The sequence below is a fragment of the Mesoplodon bidens genome, assembly GCF_964165515.1.
Source record: "Mesoplodon bidens genome assembly, chromosome: 2".
Taxonomy (NCBI): domain Eukaryota; kingdom Metazoa; phylum Chordata; class Mammalia; order Artiodactyla; family Ziphiidae; genus Mesoplodon; species Mesoplodon bidens.
In genome coordinates, this window is record NC_138177.1 from 85421550 (window position 1) to 85438200 (window position 16651).

The window sequence follows — 16651 nt, forward strand, 5'->3', positions numbered from 1 at the left end:
AGGTCCTCCCACCCCCAGAGGGGTCATCCTTCTTTCTGTAATAGGTTTGTCTATTTCATTGCCACTTGTGTGGCATGTGGCAATTTACCGAGTGTTTTCACAAACACTATCTTTATATCCCCAGGCAACCCGTGCAACACTCATAATCATTATACCCCTTTTAGAGAGGAAAAATTGAGGCTCAGAGAGGCCCAAGGTCACACCAGGCGGTGAATGCGGAGCCAGATCCCAGGCTCTTTCCCGAGTCTTGCACCCTCCAGGATGCGGAACAACCTGGCTTCCCCGCCTTGAACCGCCCGGACTCAGACTGGTCGCTGAGTGTAGAGGGGGCGGCCGTGAGGCGCCAGACTTGCCAGCTGCTGCGGGATGCCACGTGAGGGGCGGAGACCCTGCGGGGAAGTGATTAAAAGCCGAACGGAGCCCGAGGGGGCCGCTGCGGGGAAGGTCTTCTTGGGGCCGCCTTGCCCCGCCCCAGTCCGGCCGCGGCGCGGTTTCGGGCGGCTGCTTGGAGGGCTGGGGTGTCCAGGGCATGAGCGGGGTGTGGGAGACCGGGGAGCCTCGGTGCCAGGCGGCGCTCGCGGTCCTGGCCTCGCTGTGCCGGGCTCGGCCGCCCCCTCTCGGGCTGGACGTGGAGACTTGTCGGAGCTTCGAGCTAGAGCCCCCAGAGCGGAGTCCGAGCGCTGCCGACGCAGGTAACAGAAAAGCCGAGGCCCCCCTCCCTTCCCGGATTCTCGCCCTGGCTGTCCCCGCTCCCCAAAGCCCCAACCCCGGGAACCCCGGAACCTAGATGGAGAACTCCGGCTCAGTATTCTGGATTCGGATCCAGCCTCGGCCAGTGCCCTGGCCCATCGCCTGCAGGGCAAGCAGAGAGACGTGAAGGGGACCCGGGAGGGAGAGAATCCCACTGCCCCCCCTCCTGTGTGACTCTGCGGAGCCCCCGCGGAAAGCCAGGCTCCCGGGACGCGGCGCCCCAAAGGGCCTCAGTTTCCCTCCTGTCTCTCTGCTCGCTCTGCGGGCGATCTGCCAGTGGAAGGGTCTATGGAGCGAGCAGGAGACCAGGAACATCCCGGCTGAGGAAGTAACTCGTCTCTTCGAGCGTGTCGACGTCCCTGGGTGCGTCTGTCGGTCTGTCCGTCAGTTTATGTGTTCTCTCGGGGAACGCGGTCCGAGCCCCCTGGGTCTCTCCGGGAGAAACTTGGATCTGCGGCTGGCACGAGGTCTTTGTGTCCGGCTGTCTCCGGCTGCGAGTGGCTTTCTGCGTCTCCGCTGGGGGGCAGGGGGCGGGGTGGGGGAGGGTGTCTCAGCACCCTCCCCCCTACCCACCGCCCCTATAACTTGCTTCCTCGGTCTCTGTCTGACTCACTCGGACTCGGGGCCGGTGCGCGACTGAGCCGGTGCCTCTTGCCGACTTTGCCAAGCGGGCGCCTCCTGCCCGAACGGTGCGGACCCTGCGCCGGACGCAGTCCCAGGCGGCCGCCGAGCCCAGGCGGGAGCCCGCGCCGGTCGAGCTCGCCGGAGCCGGTGAGTCCGGAGCCCGAGCCCCGCGGGGCCCGGGCCCGGCGCACAGCTGCGGCGTCTCCCGGGAGTCGCGACAGCGGGAATGGCGTGTCGCGCCCTGGCGCCCGGAGCCGCGGGTGGGTAGGCAGCTTGGCGGCCGGCCGGCGGCGGGTATTTACCTGCCTCACCGGCGCCGCGCGGCCGCGCTCGCCGCTGCAGCCGGGCTTCTTTGTCCTGATCCCGACGTCTGGAGGGTCCTGGGCGGAAGGGAGTACCGGGTCTCGTTCCTTCTGCGCGGGGAGAGGCTGGGAGCAGTGCGAAGCCTCGAGAGAATGCGGAGTGGGGGTGGGGAGATTCTGCAGGGACCAAGGCGCCGGGGTTCCTTTGGCTCCGCAGACTGCACCCCTCCTTGTACCCCGATCCTGACCCCAGTGGCCCTGGGCCTAGAGGTACGCTGGGGTCGCCCCGGGGCTGCGCACCACCTGCGCGGGAAAGCGAGGAGGGGGCCTCGAGAGGCGGGAATTTCGTCTCCACGCGCTTCTCCTGGGACCGAAAGCCGCGGTTCTTGGAGGAGGTACAGGTGGGGTAAGCTACCCAGAGGCCGCAGGTTCCAGGGCCCTGTTTTCACTTGAGGTTAGAGGTCGGAGATACAGATAGGTCCTAGGTTAGGAACAGTGCCGCTGGGGGATGGGGGAGAGAGAAGGGGGTAGTGGGCCAGGGGAGGCTTGTGTGCGTGGAGCTGTGTCCAGCCTCGGGGCGCGTGGAGCCCACCTCGGCCCTGTGTGGGTTGTAGGGGGGCGCTGCTCCCTCTCTCTCTCTCTCCCCCCGGCCCTGGCAATGTTTAATCAATGGGTCGTTTACTGCAGCAGAAGGGACTGAGGTTACAGAAGAACTTTTAGAGGGTGGTACAGTGATGGAGATTGAAGAGGCTGATTCTTCTTGAAGAATCTCTGAGCAAATTAGGCCCAGCAAGTATTATCAGACTTTGGTTCTCCGTGCCCTCACCATCTACACCACCCAGCTCCCTATATCCAACAGACACACAATTTTCCCCAAGTCAGGGTGTCTCTTCCTTCCTGCCTCCCCAGCTCCTTCCATCCTTTCTTCCAGTGATCCATCTCCAGTGGGGCCCTTAATGCTGGTTCTGACCCCTCCGATCCTAAAGGGGCTAATTCAAGGTGAGAACACACCTGTCGAGTTCCGTCGGGTATGGAGGCTGTTTCTCCTGTCTGTTTAGGGCAGAAATGCTAAGAATGGGGCGGGGGGGGGGGGCGGCTGACATATGTGTGAAGCACATCCTGATACAGGGAGGCACTGGTGTTCTGACTCCAGAGGGACACCCCATAGTCTGGAATGTCAGGTACCTGGATGGCCAGGCTGCGGGTGAGAGAAGGCTGAGGGGTGAGAGCAAGCAGGCCCAGATGAATCAGTATGCCTTTCCTGCAGGCTGCTTCAGAAAGCGAGGTTGAGTTGTCAGCCTTGGGGAACTTTAACTTTGGCTGCTGAATCACAAGCCTCAGTAAGCCCTGGGGCCAAGCTGGGGCGGGGGAGGGCTGAAAGGGATGGGGAAGGCCGAAGGAGACCCTTGATCATAGCAGAAGAAAGAAAACGGTTGAGTGTGGCTTTGGGATCTTGGGGGTTTAGGGGAGCACGGGGTCTGGGGAGATGCTGTGGTATTTGGGACCAGGGCCCACAGGTATCACACATCCCAGCCTACTCCCTGCATCCCAGAGCCACTGTCTGGGTCTAGATTCTCCAGTCAGAGAAATGCTGCATCTTTTCATTTGCAGTTTCATGAAAAATGCAAGTGACAAGAGCATGCCCAGTTCCCTTTACTATTGTATGTTTTCCCCTGCCTTCCTCCTTCTCTAAGTCTCTAGCTCATGGGATTTCTAGTAACACCCTGAGATTCAACAACTGAGATTCAGACTCTGCTGTCATTTACTGGGACACTCCTATATGCCAAGGTCTGTGCTAGGAATTGCACAGGAAATCTCAATCAGACCCTGACTGAAACATCTCTACACAAACTGTCCAAGCTGAAAGCAAGTCCCATCTTTTTTTTTATAAAAAAATTCTCAAGGTAAAGGGTCTGCTCTCCTTCTTAATATCCACCCCCACACCCCCACCCCAGGGGAAACTGGCAGGCAGTTCTTCACCTTTCTTTATGTCATTTGCCTCATGGAGATGAATAAACTTTTTCCATGAGTCAAGTTGCAGAGAGTTAAGTGTGGGTAGCATGGGTTCTGGTTGTATGGTTCTCAAGGTAGTGAGCAGAAGTAGAGTTGTTCCAGAAAATGCAGGAATCTGTTGAGAGAGCCTGAGCTGCCCTGCCCCTCCCAGACTGGTAGGCAGGAATGGTTATTCTCTGGCTTACCTATGGCCATGAGATGTATGTGATGTTTGTTCACTTTTCTAATGACTATGGAGATGTTCTGTGATTCAGCCACCTGGCTTTAAAGTTGGCCTTTTGCAGCACAGGTATTTTTCCTGCTTGTGATGCCAAATTAAATGCACAGCATTTCATCAAAATACAAAAGACCTGTTTCTATAACTGAGTGAGTCATTCCCTCACTCCTTGATGGAAGGAAGGAATTCTGCAGATTTTGCCTTCTTTGGGGAAAGTTGCAATGCACAGTCCTTTAGAACCTATGGTGATGCTGTTCGGACACTATGGTGTGTCTTGGGCTTTACAATTCTAGAACCAGGATCCAGTATCTAGGGGTTGTAGAGCCCTTGGATTTACAGTTCTAGAAGTTCTCTCTGTGTGGAAACTTCAAGAGTGGGGATGGTAGATCCAGAATGCTCCATCCCTCCAAGCTCTGTACAAAAGATGTGTTCTCTTCTAACTGTCCTAATGTTACCCTGTCCTCCCTGTCCAGAGTTGGGATATGATGTATGACTGAAAATAAGGAGGACTAAGACTGAGGCATGTGCATCAGGCCAGGTTTCCTTGGTCTCTGTAGGGCTGTCTGGAGCGGGGCGCAGCAGGCTCAGAGAAAGTCCTGACCCAGCTAAGTGGCACCCCTGCTGGTCCAGCTTAGGAAAAGAAGCCTCTAAAAATGGAAGGACTCAGCCACACTTGAACTGAAACCAGAGGGGCTGAAAGTAGAAGTGAGCAGGGCATCCAGCCCTGGATGCTCCAGGTGTATGACACTTCCTCATCCCTCCCTTCTCTCTGTGCGGGGCGCTGAACTGTTTTTCTTGCTCCACGAGGACCCAGGCAGACCTCTCTTCTCACTAGTTGCAGGTATAAACAGGGAGAGGGGAGTAGAGGGAAAAGAATGAAGCTTTCTGTCTGCCTCTCCCCCCATCACCCCAGGCTTGATTGCCCCATTCAGAGGGGCTCCATGCCCTGACCAATCAGGCAGAAAGGCACAGTCACCATCTGCCAAAATAATACTAATAATTGCTAAATTAATGCCAATGCTCTGTTAGCTCTAACACTCCACATTAGTCTCCGATTTATCCCTGAATCCCCTAATGATGGTGGAAACAGGCTCCCAGTCATAAAACTTGGTGTGGCCGTAATTAACCCAGCATTGTCTCTCCTCATCACAGCTTTTCCAAGAGCATTAATTCCTTCTCTGTCTGGACTCTGCTAATTATGCCCATTGGTAGTTCGGCCTGGATCTCGGAAAGGAAGCAAAGGCTTTCTGCTCCCCCTCCCCCAACCCTAAATTTTAATTATACTACGTTCTCCTAATAAATATCCCTATTGGTAGTTTGGCCTGGGTCTCGGAAAGGAAGCAAAGGCTTTCTGCTCCCCCTCCCCCAACCCTAAATTTTAATTATACTACGTTCTCCTAATAAATGTACAAGCCACAGCAGAGCTTATTATTAATGGAGAACGTCTGTGAGCCTCAGAACAGAATAGCCCCTGTTGCCTCAACACATACACACACACTCAGGTATTTCTCAGGTACATCTCTGAATGGGACTTTTCCAGGGGCCATTGGTTATTTGCCTGGTGGCTATAGTGTCTGCATCTTCCAGGGAAGGAGAAGGAAATGGAGGATGAGGAGGCTGGTCATAATCCTAGTCCCCGGGGCTCTGCCCAGGTTCAGAGGGTCAGGCCAAAAAGTAGGTTATGCTCCCCACCCTCTCCTGATTATAGTGAAGAAATACCTCTCTAGCTTCTCTGCCCAGGCTTCTCCTCTGTAGTTCTTCAGCTCAGCCTTCAGTCCCCTCAAGGGCCTGGCTCAAGAACCTGGGCTTTGGCATCAGAAAGTCCAGGTTCAAATACCAGCTCTTCCACTTAACTGAGGTACACTTGAACAAGTTATTTTGTTAACATCTCTAAACTTAGTTAATTTATCTTTGAGAGGTGAATTTCTTAGGGAGGATGTGAAGGTTAAATGAGATCACTGAGGGCCACAGTGCTTACCATGTAGAAATAAATAACAAATAATATTACTAGTATTAGTAGTAATGTTTCTGCCCAGAGTCTTTTCCCTTCCAGACTACCTGCTGCTCCTTCCAGGCTTTGGGCCCTCTGAGTTTCTCGCTGATTGGTCTCTGGGTTGTGCTGGTCTATCTCTCCATCTGTGTCTGAATGGCAGCTCCTTGGCCAAGGCAGCTCCTGCTCTGCAGAGCCTGGCATTGCCCGTTTCCGAGGGTCCATCAGCAGCCCCAGACCCTGAAGCCAGCCTTCTCCAGCTTTGAGGGGAGCAGGGAAAATTGTCCTTTCTTTTCACTTCCTCTCCCCAGTTTATCTTTTCAATTACAATCTGTTAGCGAGAATGTCTGTTACTATTACAGAATGGATCTTCCTGACATGGAGGCCCATTAGAAAAATGGGAACAATAGCAAGCGATAAGGACTGCTGATAAATCCTAACACTATGGGTGGAGAGAAGAGGAGGGGGCCCCCGGGGCACCAGGGCTCTGTCTCTGGAGAAAGAAGTGTCACTGGGGTGATAAGAAAGCCCTGGGTTGCTAATTAATAGCTTACCATTTTCCAGAAAGAGAGGGAGGCCATGAGCCATCACCCCTGTCAGACAATCTCACTTAAGGTGACAAGCAGGTCCTGCCTTGATGGCATTCAGGGGACCTTAACTTCCTAGGAAAGAAGGAGCCTGAGGTCTCTCAGGTGCTTTGCCCTCTGGTCTTGTGTCCCCTTCCCTGCCTCAGATGGCCAAGCTTTGGGTCCATCCTGTACCCAGTAAACTATTATCCTCCACCAGACAAACAAACAAACAAACAGACAAACACAAACAAAACAAAACAGGAAGAAGTAATAGCAGCTTACTTTTGGGAGCATTCACCTTGTATTGGGCACTGTGCTCAAAGCCTTAGTTTATTTAATATTCACAATGATTCTGTGAAGTACGGATAATTAGAATCCCCATTAAATAAAAGAGGAGACCAATGTTTGGAGAAGTTAAGTAACTTGCTCAAGGTCACACAATTAGAAATGTGGGTGGGTGTGCTCTGTGGTCATTCTGGCACTGGTGCTCAGCTGAGATGTCTGCCTGGTGTCTGAGCACCCAGTGATGCCCACGTCCCCAGCCCAGGCTAGAAGCCACATGCCCTGCACAGCGCCAGGTCACTGGGTGTGTTTCTGAAGCCAAATTCCATAGCTATTTGCTCTCCCAGAGGCTGCTGGGTGACTGGCCAATAAGGTTTCCCAAACCAGGTACCCATGGAATACTGGTCTCCTCTGATACCTCAATGAAGATGTTTCGCACCTAATACTGAGTATGGACTTCTTTACCCCAATTTCCAAGAAATCTTTGCAAAAGCATAGCATGTTCTCGGTTGAACATTTTTCTTCCATGAATTTCTTCTCATTCCTTTGGAGCTTGCTCCTGTTCACCAGCTGGCTGGTGACAGTAATGACAAAACAACTGAACAAGTAGCAAGCAAATGAGTGTTGACAGAAAAACTTGGAGATGTGACATCTTTGATATATAATGTATTATGTCTTGAGATACAGAGACACCTAGCTATATATGAAATAGTTATATTATTTCTACTAGTAAGGTGGTTCCTAGTTTGTAATGATAAAGTTAAAGCTATCTCTGTTTATTAGTGTTCATGGTTTGCACGTGTTCTGCCCACTAAACAAATTTCAGAACTAGGAGATGTCCAAAATCATATTGGGCAGAGCTAGATAATTCTAATAAAAATAGCAAATATTTATTATAAGGCTTACTACATTCTAGGCACTGTCCTTAGCACTTTTGATGCGCTTGATCTCGTTTAAATCTCACAATGACCCTATGAGGTAGATACTATTACTGTACCCACTTTACAGATGAGGAAACAGAGGCTGGGAGAGATTAAAAACAGTAGAGATGGACATTGAATGAGCCCAGTCTGACTTTAGAGCAGCGCTTCTTTCTCTCCAGGCTGAAGGGGAAATAAAGAAGGAAAAAGACAGGGAGGAAGAATACAAATAGAAACTCTTAGGAAGTCCTTTCTCTTTTTCAGTGCTGTGCTAAGGACTTTCTCCCTTCCTGGAGGCTTACCTCTGTCTTGCCACGAAGCCAGTGCATGGTATAAATATGAAGAGCACTGGGTCAGGACTCAAAAGGTGGCTGAATTGCCTGTCAAAATTCTATCTGCCTCATAAAGTTGAGGTTCAAACAAGACATGAGTGGGAAGAAGGCTTTGAAGGCTGCTATGCACCTGTGATTTATTAGAGGGCAACACATCCTGGTGGGTTGGCCCCAGCAGGCCTAGGGTAGGAAGGCACATGTCTTAGGTCATCTGGGCCTTTGGACAGCCCTTGGGCCATTATGTACCTTCAGCCAGGCTACACGGGCTGGCTGAGTTCAAGGCCACGTGTAGTGATTTTAAAGGGGCTAAATCCTATACAATCATACCCATCCTGGCCTAATTCTGGTCTTACCAGCCTTGCTCACCACCTTGTTCCCCTGTGTGGGTGTACCCACTCAGCATCAGGACCTAATTCTCCTTGCATTGCCTGCCTGTGAGATATCCCAGAAGAAGATTCTCCAGGCAGAGGAAGGGCCTCCTGGTCTTACATAACCAGTATTGAGCACTGGGTGCCAATTCCCAATAATCCATACTTCTGCCTTCCCTAATCACAGCTCCGAGGGAATAACAGCCAGGGCGTGGGTCACATGGAGACGCATTCAAAATAGCAACCACACCGAGGAAAAATAGATTCTTCCACCTCTCTTTTCATTTATGAATTTAGTTTTTTTTGTCAGGCTGAACATTTAAATGCACTCTCCGCTCTCTGGATTTCCCCCATTCTCCCCCTTTCTCATTAAAATTCTAATTATTACCAGAGCAAGCAAGATGTATGATCAAAGGAAAGCAAAACCCTAGAAATACCTTTTGTTTTAAGGTGACCCATATTGCAGAGACTGCACCCGGAATAGCTGTAACAGAGAACAGATGTGGAGGGCCCAGAGATGGCCAGATACTTAGAATAAGGACACCCATATCTGTGGTAGCGTTCCTGGTGAACCCCAAGGGGATCAAGGCCTAAAAAACAGTCTTCAAACCATTTAGATCATGAATTCATAACAGCAAAAATTATTTTGATTTAATACCTCCGATATGTGTTTTTTGTTCCCACGTTCTATACACACGTACAGAGGGGGTATTGTAGAGCTGAACTGTCTGGGTTGTATCTCAGTCCAAACACTTACCAGCTCTGTGACCCTGGGCAATCTATTTAACCCTCTGTGCCTCAGTTTCCTCATCTGCAAAGTGAGGATAATAATCTTTACTTATTTCACTGGAGAGTATTAAATGAGTGAATACATAAAAAGCACTCGGTACCTTGGACATAGTAATGTTCAATAACTTGACTAAATCCAACAATAAAATGGTATCATTCCTATTACTGTCAACCTGTATATTACAATTTTGATTTCTTTTTTTTTTTTTTTTTGCGGTATGTGGGCCTCTTACCGCTGTGGCCTCTCCCATTGCGAAGCACAGGCTCCGGACGCACAGGCTCAGCGGCCATGGCTCACGGGCCCAGCCGCTCCGCGGCATGTGGGATCTTCACCGACCGGGGCATGAACCCGTGTCCGCTGCATCGGCAGGCGGACTCTCAACCACTGCACCACCAGGGAAGCCCTGATTTCTTATTTTTAAGATAATAAATAAATATTAAGCAATCTGATATTTTTTTCTCTTGTGCTCCCAGGATGCATGCACACCATAATTGCAGATCTTCAGTCTAGAAGTTAAATAGGAATCGGTTTTTCTGTTCTCTGGCAGTCTCTGGTGGACTAACCTCAGTTCCTATATTGGGGAAAGACTCCACTGTCTCCATGCAGGGACCTGGGGGCTGGAGTAGGTTGCTAAGGACTTGAGGATCCTGTGCTCTCATTCCTTATTCCTGAAGGTGGTAGCTGGTAAAGGCCAGTACCCTACAACCAGGGAGCTGGGAGACAGTGCTAACTCCCCAGAGAGGGTGGCTGATGTTCTGGCCTCCTTCTCAGGTGCCTTTGGATGGGGGACAGCTTTCGCAGGGGCCCATGTGCTGTGAGAGTACTCTTGATCCCCCAAGGAGGGACTGGGCATCTCTATACTCCCAGTCTAGCTTAGCACCTGGAACATGGCAAGTGCTCAGTAAATGTTGGTTGAGAGATAACGACAGCTGACTCATTCATTCATTCTTTCTCATGTGTCAGTTTCTATGCTGAGCCCTGAGTCAGACAAATATAAAAAACACAGGGCTATAGTAGCCTATAGTTTAATCAGGGACAAACAGTCTGGGACAGTGGAATGAGCCCCAGGCTGGGCAGTGGACATCTGGACCATGGTCCAGGCTCTGTGTCTGACCTGTGACCCCAGGCAAGTCCCTTCTCTGGACCACTGCTCCCATCTGCAAAAGCACAGCCTCACTTGTAGGGTCATTTCTCATCTTAAATCCCAAGATTCTTAAGGCATGGGGACAGGATAATCCAGAGACTACAAACTCACAGGCCTGCAGGGGCCAGGCAGGTAACAGGGAGAGCAGCTGGTGAGCACGCAGACTTCCGAAGGGCATCGCCAGTTCCCACCATGCGGGAGCATAGGTCTAGTTAGCAAGTCCTCAGGCCTTTTCCAGAAAAGCCAGAAATCTGGTGTGATGATGACGATAGTGATGATGGAATTGCTCAATGTTTCAGTCATCATGTAAGCCAAACAAGCCTCCTGTGCTGGCTTGTCTACAAGTGACCTTTGTGCAAACCCATCATTGGTTCCAGGCCTCTGACATCTCAGAGTAAGAAGAGGCCTTGGGCTCAAAGGTTCATTCCTAAAGGTGGGGTGGGAAGCCTGCTTAATAATTTCTCCCAGAGGGAGGCATCCTTCACAGCTCTCCTGGGGTACTGGGCATCCTACTGGGGGCAGAGGTGGGCTGGGTGTGGGACAGTGAATGCCTGCCTCTGAACGAATCACAGCATTCAAAGATACCAGTTTTAGGGGGCTTCCCTGGTGGCGCAGTGGTTGAGAGTCCGCCTGCCGATGCAGGGGACACGGGTTCGTGCCCCAGTCTGGGAGGATCCCACATGCCGCAGAGCGGCTGGGCCCGTGAGCCATGGCCGCTGAGCCTGCGCGTCCGGAGCCTGTGCTCCGCAACGGGAGAGGCCGCAAGAGTGAGAGGCCCGCGTACCGAAAAAAAAATAATAATAATACCAGTTTTACAGCAAAGCTCTCACATAGCCACAGGAATTGGGGGAAAGGACAGCTATCGGAATCATCTGTATTTAGCTTTGAAGTCAACTGTGTGGATCAGACTCCAACTTAATACAAGTATTTATTGAGCCTACTATGTGCAGAGTTCCAGGAGGACAGCAGAAGCATTAGACCTAATGCCCCGCCTCGAGGAGATTATGCCCGATCTCATTCACTTCAAGTCAACCTACTAACTATATATTAGCTCCTGCTGTGGGCTTGGCAGGCACGGGGTAAGGGAAGGGAATGAGGTAGCCCAGACTGGGGTCCCCAATGCCTCACAGCCTGTGGAGGAAGAGAGCTGTCTGCAAAACTGACCCTGCTGTAAATCTGGCCAGAGTAACAGCTCTAATAGAAATTCAAGCAGCATCCAAATGTGAATGCTTCACGAATTTGCACATTTGCCTAGGCTGCTATTTAAATTACGTTCCCTTCCCCATACACGTGCCCATGGGGAGGGGAGGCAACCCAGGTGCTCCCCAAGCTGGCGGTGGGGGGAGGGGCAAAGCTGGAGAAATCAGACCGAGGTGAACCCGAGGCTGCAGATATTTTACAAGGTGGATATGGAGCATCAACCCTACAACCATCCCTCCTCTACCTGGGCAGCCTTCTCATGACCACTCTTTTCTCTTCTTCCGTCTCTGTCCCTTCTGTGCGGCCCCTCTTTGAACACCCTTCCCTGCTTCTCCCCTCCTGTGTCTGTCCCTGTCGCTCCCTGCCTGGCTGAGGGCAGGCACCTCTGTCAGCCTCCTCACAGTGGTAGTTATTGTGTGTGGCGTGGCCCTGGTGGCAGTTTTTCTCTTTCTCTTTTGGAAGCTGTGCTGGATGCCCTGGAGGACCAAAGAGGCCTCCAGCCCCTCCTCTGCTAACCCCTCCCCGGAGGCCCTCCAGAGCCCCAGCTCCAGAGGCAACATGGCGGACAAGCTGAAAGACCCCAACACCCTGGGCTTTCTAGAGGCAGCAGTGAAGATCAGCCACACGTCCCCAGATATCCCTGCCGAGGTGCAGAGGTCGGTCAAAGAGCACATCATGCGTCACACACGGCTGCAGCGACAGACCACAGAGCCAGCGTCATCCACCAGGTGAGGGGTGGACCCCTCCCTTCCCTACCTCCACATTCCTGGATCCAATACATTAATGAGATTCCAGCCTGTGAGGATCAGAGACCAGAAATAATCATGTGCATATTCTGGTTGGAGAATATGTCAGATGATGTGCTTCTTGGTGGGTGATCAACTCGGAGGTGGGCGCCAGGAGAGACTTCAGGAGAGGGGAACCTTTGAGGTGGGGTGCTGTGCAGGTGGCAAGCCCTGGGATGTGTGTGGGTGCGAGATGTTGACTTATCTGGAGGGAAGGAAAGACTTCAGGCTGAGGGAAGAGAATATGCAAAGGCGCAGAGGCATAAAAGTTCATGATGTGTCTATGTCAATACAGCCTCCTAGATGGAGGCTGCAGTGTGTGGGAGATAAAGCAAGAGATTCCTAACATTTTGAGAATGAGGATAGCTTTTGACAGCGTTCCCCGTATGACAGCAATTGTATACATGGCATTCTTTAACTGAAAAAACAAAATGACAACAAAAAAAACACACCACATAATGACAAAAACCTACTCCAAATTCAGAAACACTTTTAAATGATGTGGTACATGCAGGTATAAGGCATTGTATTTATTAAAAACTTGGGGCTTGGGCTTCCCTGGTGGCGCGGTGGTTGAGAGTCTGCCTGCCGATGCAGGGGACAGGGGTTCGTGCCCCGGTCCGGGAAGATCCCACATGCCGCGGAGCGGCTGGGCCCGTGAGCCATGGCCACTGAGCCTGCGCGTCCGGAGCCTGTGTTCCGCAACGGGAGAGGCCACAACAGTGAGAGGCCCGCATATCACAAAAAAAAAGAGGAAAAAAAAACTTGGGGCTCTTGTGGAGTCCAGGCCCCCAGGGGACCAGCCAAAGGAAAGCAGGCCTGGTCTTCAGCTTGAAAGCCAGAAATGATGAAAGTGCTGGGTCACGTTTACAGAGTTTGTTGTTTGACCTCAGGCAAGTTGCTCACCTTTCCTGAGCCTCACTTTTCCCAACTGTAAAATAGGGCTAATGACTCTCATAAGGGTATCCCTGAGGAACCAGTGAAAGAATCTGTGTGCTAATAAGAGCTTAGTATATACCTGGCCCTGTTCTAAGCACTTTATTGTATTTATTCATTTCACCCCCACAGCAATCCTATGCAATTGCTACTTTTATTATTCTCAGTTTATAACACAGAGAGGTTAAATAACTTGCCCCAGGTCATACAGCTAGAAAGTGGCAGAGCCAAAATTAACCTATGCAGTCTGACTCCAAAGCACAATAAATGTTAACCATGGTGGTGGGGATGGTAGTGGTGGTGATGAAGGAATGCCACGTGGAGGGTGGGAAAGGATGGTCCTTCTCAGTCAGGGAGCTTATGGTTTAATGGGGGAACCAGAGTCATGCCTACCAGGAAAGAAACCTAGAAAGCAGGTAGCAGAAAAGCAGGAAAAATAATAATGATCACAATGGCTAACACTTACTGAAGCTTGTTATGCACCAGGCTCCATTCCAACTACTTTTCATATATTAAGTCATGCACACCAAGTGTGTGCAGAGGGAAAGGGGGTCAACTGGCAGGAGGAAAAGGGGGCCTCACAAGGGGTAGGATGAGCCAGGGCCCCGAGCCATGCCTGCCTGCATTCCGCCACTCCTTCCCCCACCTCACTCTCTCACCCCCTCCTGCCCTGTGCCAGGCACACGTCCTTCAAGCGCCACCTGCCACGGCAGATGCATGTCTCCAGCGTGGACTATGGCAATGAGCTGCCCCCGGCGGCGGAGCAGCCCACCAGCATTGGCCGCATCAAGCCCGAGCTCTACAAGCAGAAGTCAGTGGAGGGGGACGATGCCAAAACTGAGGCCAAGACCTGCGGGAAGATCAACTTCAGCCTGCGCTACGACTACGAGAATGAGACCTTGATCGTGCGCATCCTGAAGGCCTTCGACCTCCCCGCCAAGGACTTTTGTGGCAGCTCTGACCCTTACGTCAAGATCTACCTCTTGCCTGATCGCAAATGCAAGCTGCAGACACGGGTGCACCGCAAGACCCTGAACCCCACCTTCGATGAGAACTTTCACTTCCCCGTGCCCTATGAGGAGCTGGCTGACCGCAAGCTGCATCTCAGTGTCTTCGACTTTGACCGCTTCTCCCGCCATGACATGATCGGGGAGGTCATCCTGGACAACCTCTTTGAGGCCTCTGACCTGTCCCAGGAGACCTCCATCTGGAAGGACATCCAGTACGCAACCAGTGTGAGTACCACCCTGCTCCCTGGGCTTCTGGAGGATTTGCAGTTCTGGATTTGACTGGGATGTGTCCCGCATCCTCCTCACCCCTAGAGACAAAGGGGCCTCTGCCCTTCAGGGTACGAAGGGGACTCTGACTAATAGCCCAGCCCACTCTGGGGAAGTCCTTGCCCTGGGGCTCACGTTGGTGGGGGGCAGGGAGCAGAGCCCCCATGTGGGTGGGAAGGGAAGGGAACATATCTATGGCTTCGGATCGCATGTTCTGAAGTGGTTCTCTCTACCTGCCAGGCCTCAGGTCTACCACCTATAAAATAATATACGTCTTTAATCATGGGTAAGGATCGGGCCAGGCCCACAGACTACTGACTCAGACAGCAGTGTGAGTGAAGGGCATTGGTGTGTACTGGAAGCCCGGCACAAGCAATCAAGAACAGGCTGTATTAATTGGGATAAACCAGGTTATGCCATAGCCACAAACGATCCTAGGATTTGGTAGCTCAAAGCGGCCAATGTTTAGTTCTCGTTCATGTTACATGTGCTTTGCAGCTTGGCCATTCTTCCTTGTTACTTAGGGATCCAAGCCAACAGAGGCTCCGTTTTGACCTGTGCCCCTATAGTTACCACCTGAGGAGGAAGAAGATGTGGCAAATCATGTGTTAGTTCTTAAAGCCTCCATGCAGAAGTGGCACATGTCACTTTCACTCATATTTCATTAGCCAAAGCAAGACACATGCAACTCCTACTATCAAAGGGGCTGTGGGCAAAGCAATCCTACCACGTGTCCAGAAGGGGGACTGGAAGTACTTAACGACCAGCACTAGTGACTACCGTGCAGCAGAGCCCCTGCTCTCAGGCCCTGCCTGCCTGGGCCAGTCCGGGAGTTGGAGCGGGGCGGGGCTTGAAGGGAGACCTGGCTAATCCACACATGGGGGGAAGTTGGCTGTTCATGATCAACTGGAATTAACCATGACGGTGTCAAGGAGCTGGGGCTCAAGTTGGATTTTAAGAGGGAGGACAGGTTTGACACAGAGAGTTAAGAGGGCATCTCCAGAGCCCTTTGGTCCAGTGTAGACAGTGTTCTCCAGTCCCCTGGGTGGCTGTTGAGGAAGCTGTGTAATTGCATCCCACAGATGTGTCTGTGCCTCTCTCTAAGCCCAGCCAGGCAGCTGAGAGCCCTGCAGGGGTGTGGCCACCAAACACCAATGGCCTTGTGTCTGGTGTCTTGAACGCTAACTGATTGAGTGTCTCCTGGGATATTTCTTGCACTATTTCCCTGAGTGCAGACCCTCCCTTTGGACAATCAATACTCAATATCTATGGGCTGAACTTGTAAGGAGAGAGGCTGGGAGAATCAGCCCCACTCTGGTGGGAAAAGGATAAGAATCGATTTGTTCAAAGAGAGAAAGCTTGATGGGCTCCGTTTCTGCTCCAGAGAAGGTCTCTGGGACAGCCCATTCTCCTAGCTGCTGCTGACTTTGACCAGCCCAGTCTGATGTCTACTTTTGCTTTCCCGAAATGTCATCCGCAAGAACAGCACAAGCAGCGGGGCCGGCAGACAGGGCGGGCAGACGGGGCGGGCTGGAACAGCAGCTGTGTGCCAGCCTGAAGCCCAAGAGCTCCGCTTTATAAATCACTCTGAAGTTTACATCTGGTGCAGCTCTTCCCTTGTGGTCTCGTAAGGCAGCAGCTTCATTATCGTGACTATACAGGTAGAGAAAAGCGGCTCAGTCCCCCCCCATACTGAGGCTGAGGCCCAAGTGCTCAGAGAGAGGTAGGTGTGAGGGCCAGGGGCTGTGGGAAGCAGGGCTCAACACAGCCCTCTGAAGAGCCTCCCTTCTCCTCTCCAGAGACCTCCCTTTCCTGTAACTTGAGCTCCAGGCACGATGGAAGCCCTAGTCCTGGAGCATGCGGTCTGTGCCCAAGGATGCTCCTCACCTGAATGCTAACTTCCTACATCCTAGAATTCCGTGGCTGTCCCCGCACTCGTCCCACACCCCTTCCTCAGCCCAGCTTCAGAAAAAGGCAGATCGTCCAAAAGGAGCTGGACAAATCATTGCCATCCTCATCATCCTCAGTCAGTACCACTCTAGCCCTCCTCCATCTCCTCCTAAGCAGGACTGTGCCAGGAACTGGGGAGCAAGGGGGGCTGGGATAGAAGACAGCCTTTTTGACCCACAGAACTTTAATGCAGTAGCTAGTG

At 52.0% G+C, this 16651-nt stretch overlaps 1 protein-coding gene across 1 annotated transcript in view; it reads left to right on the top strand.

The window, feature by feature from the left end:
• Positions 1–479: 479 nt before the first annotated feature.
• The window catches only part of SYT6 (synaptotagmin 6), a 58787-nt gene continuing 42615 nt past the window's right edge, over positions 480–16651 (top strand). The window contains exons 1-3 of the mRNA XM_081222599.1: positions 480–692; positions 11881–12229; positions 13902–14457. Coding sequence (XP_081078725.1) covers positions 530–692; positions 11881–12229; positions 13902–14457 — 1068 coding nt within the window. The 5' untranslated portion in view covers positions 480–529. The remainder of the gene's footprint in view (positions 693–11880; positions 12230–13901; positions 14458–16651) is intronic.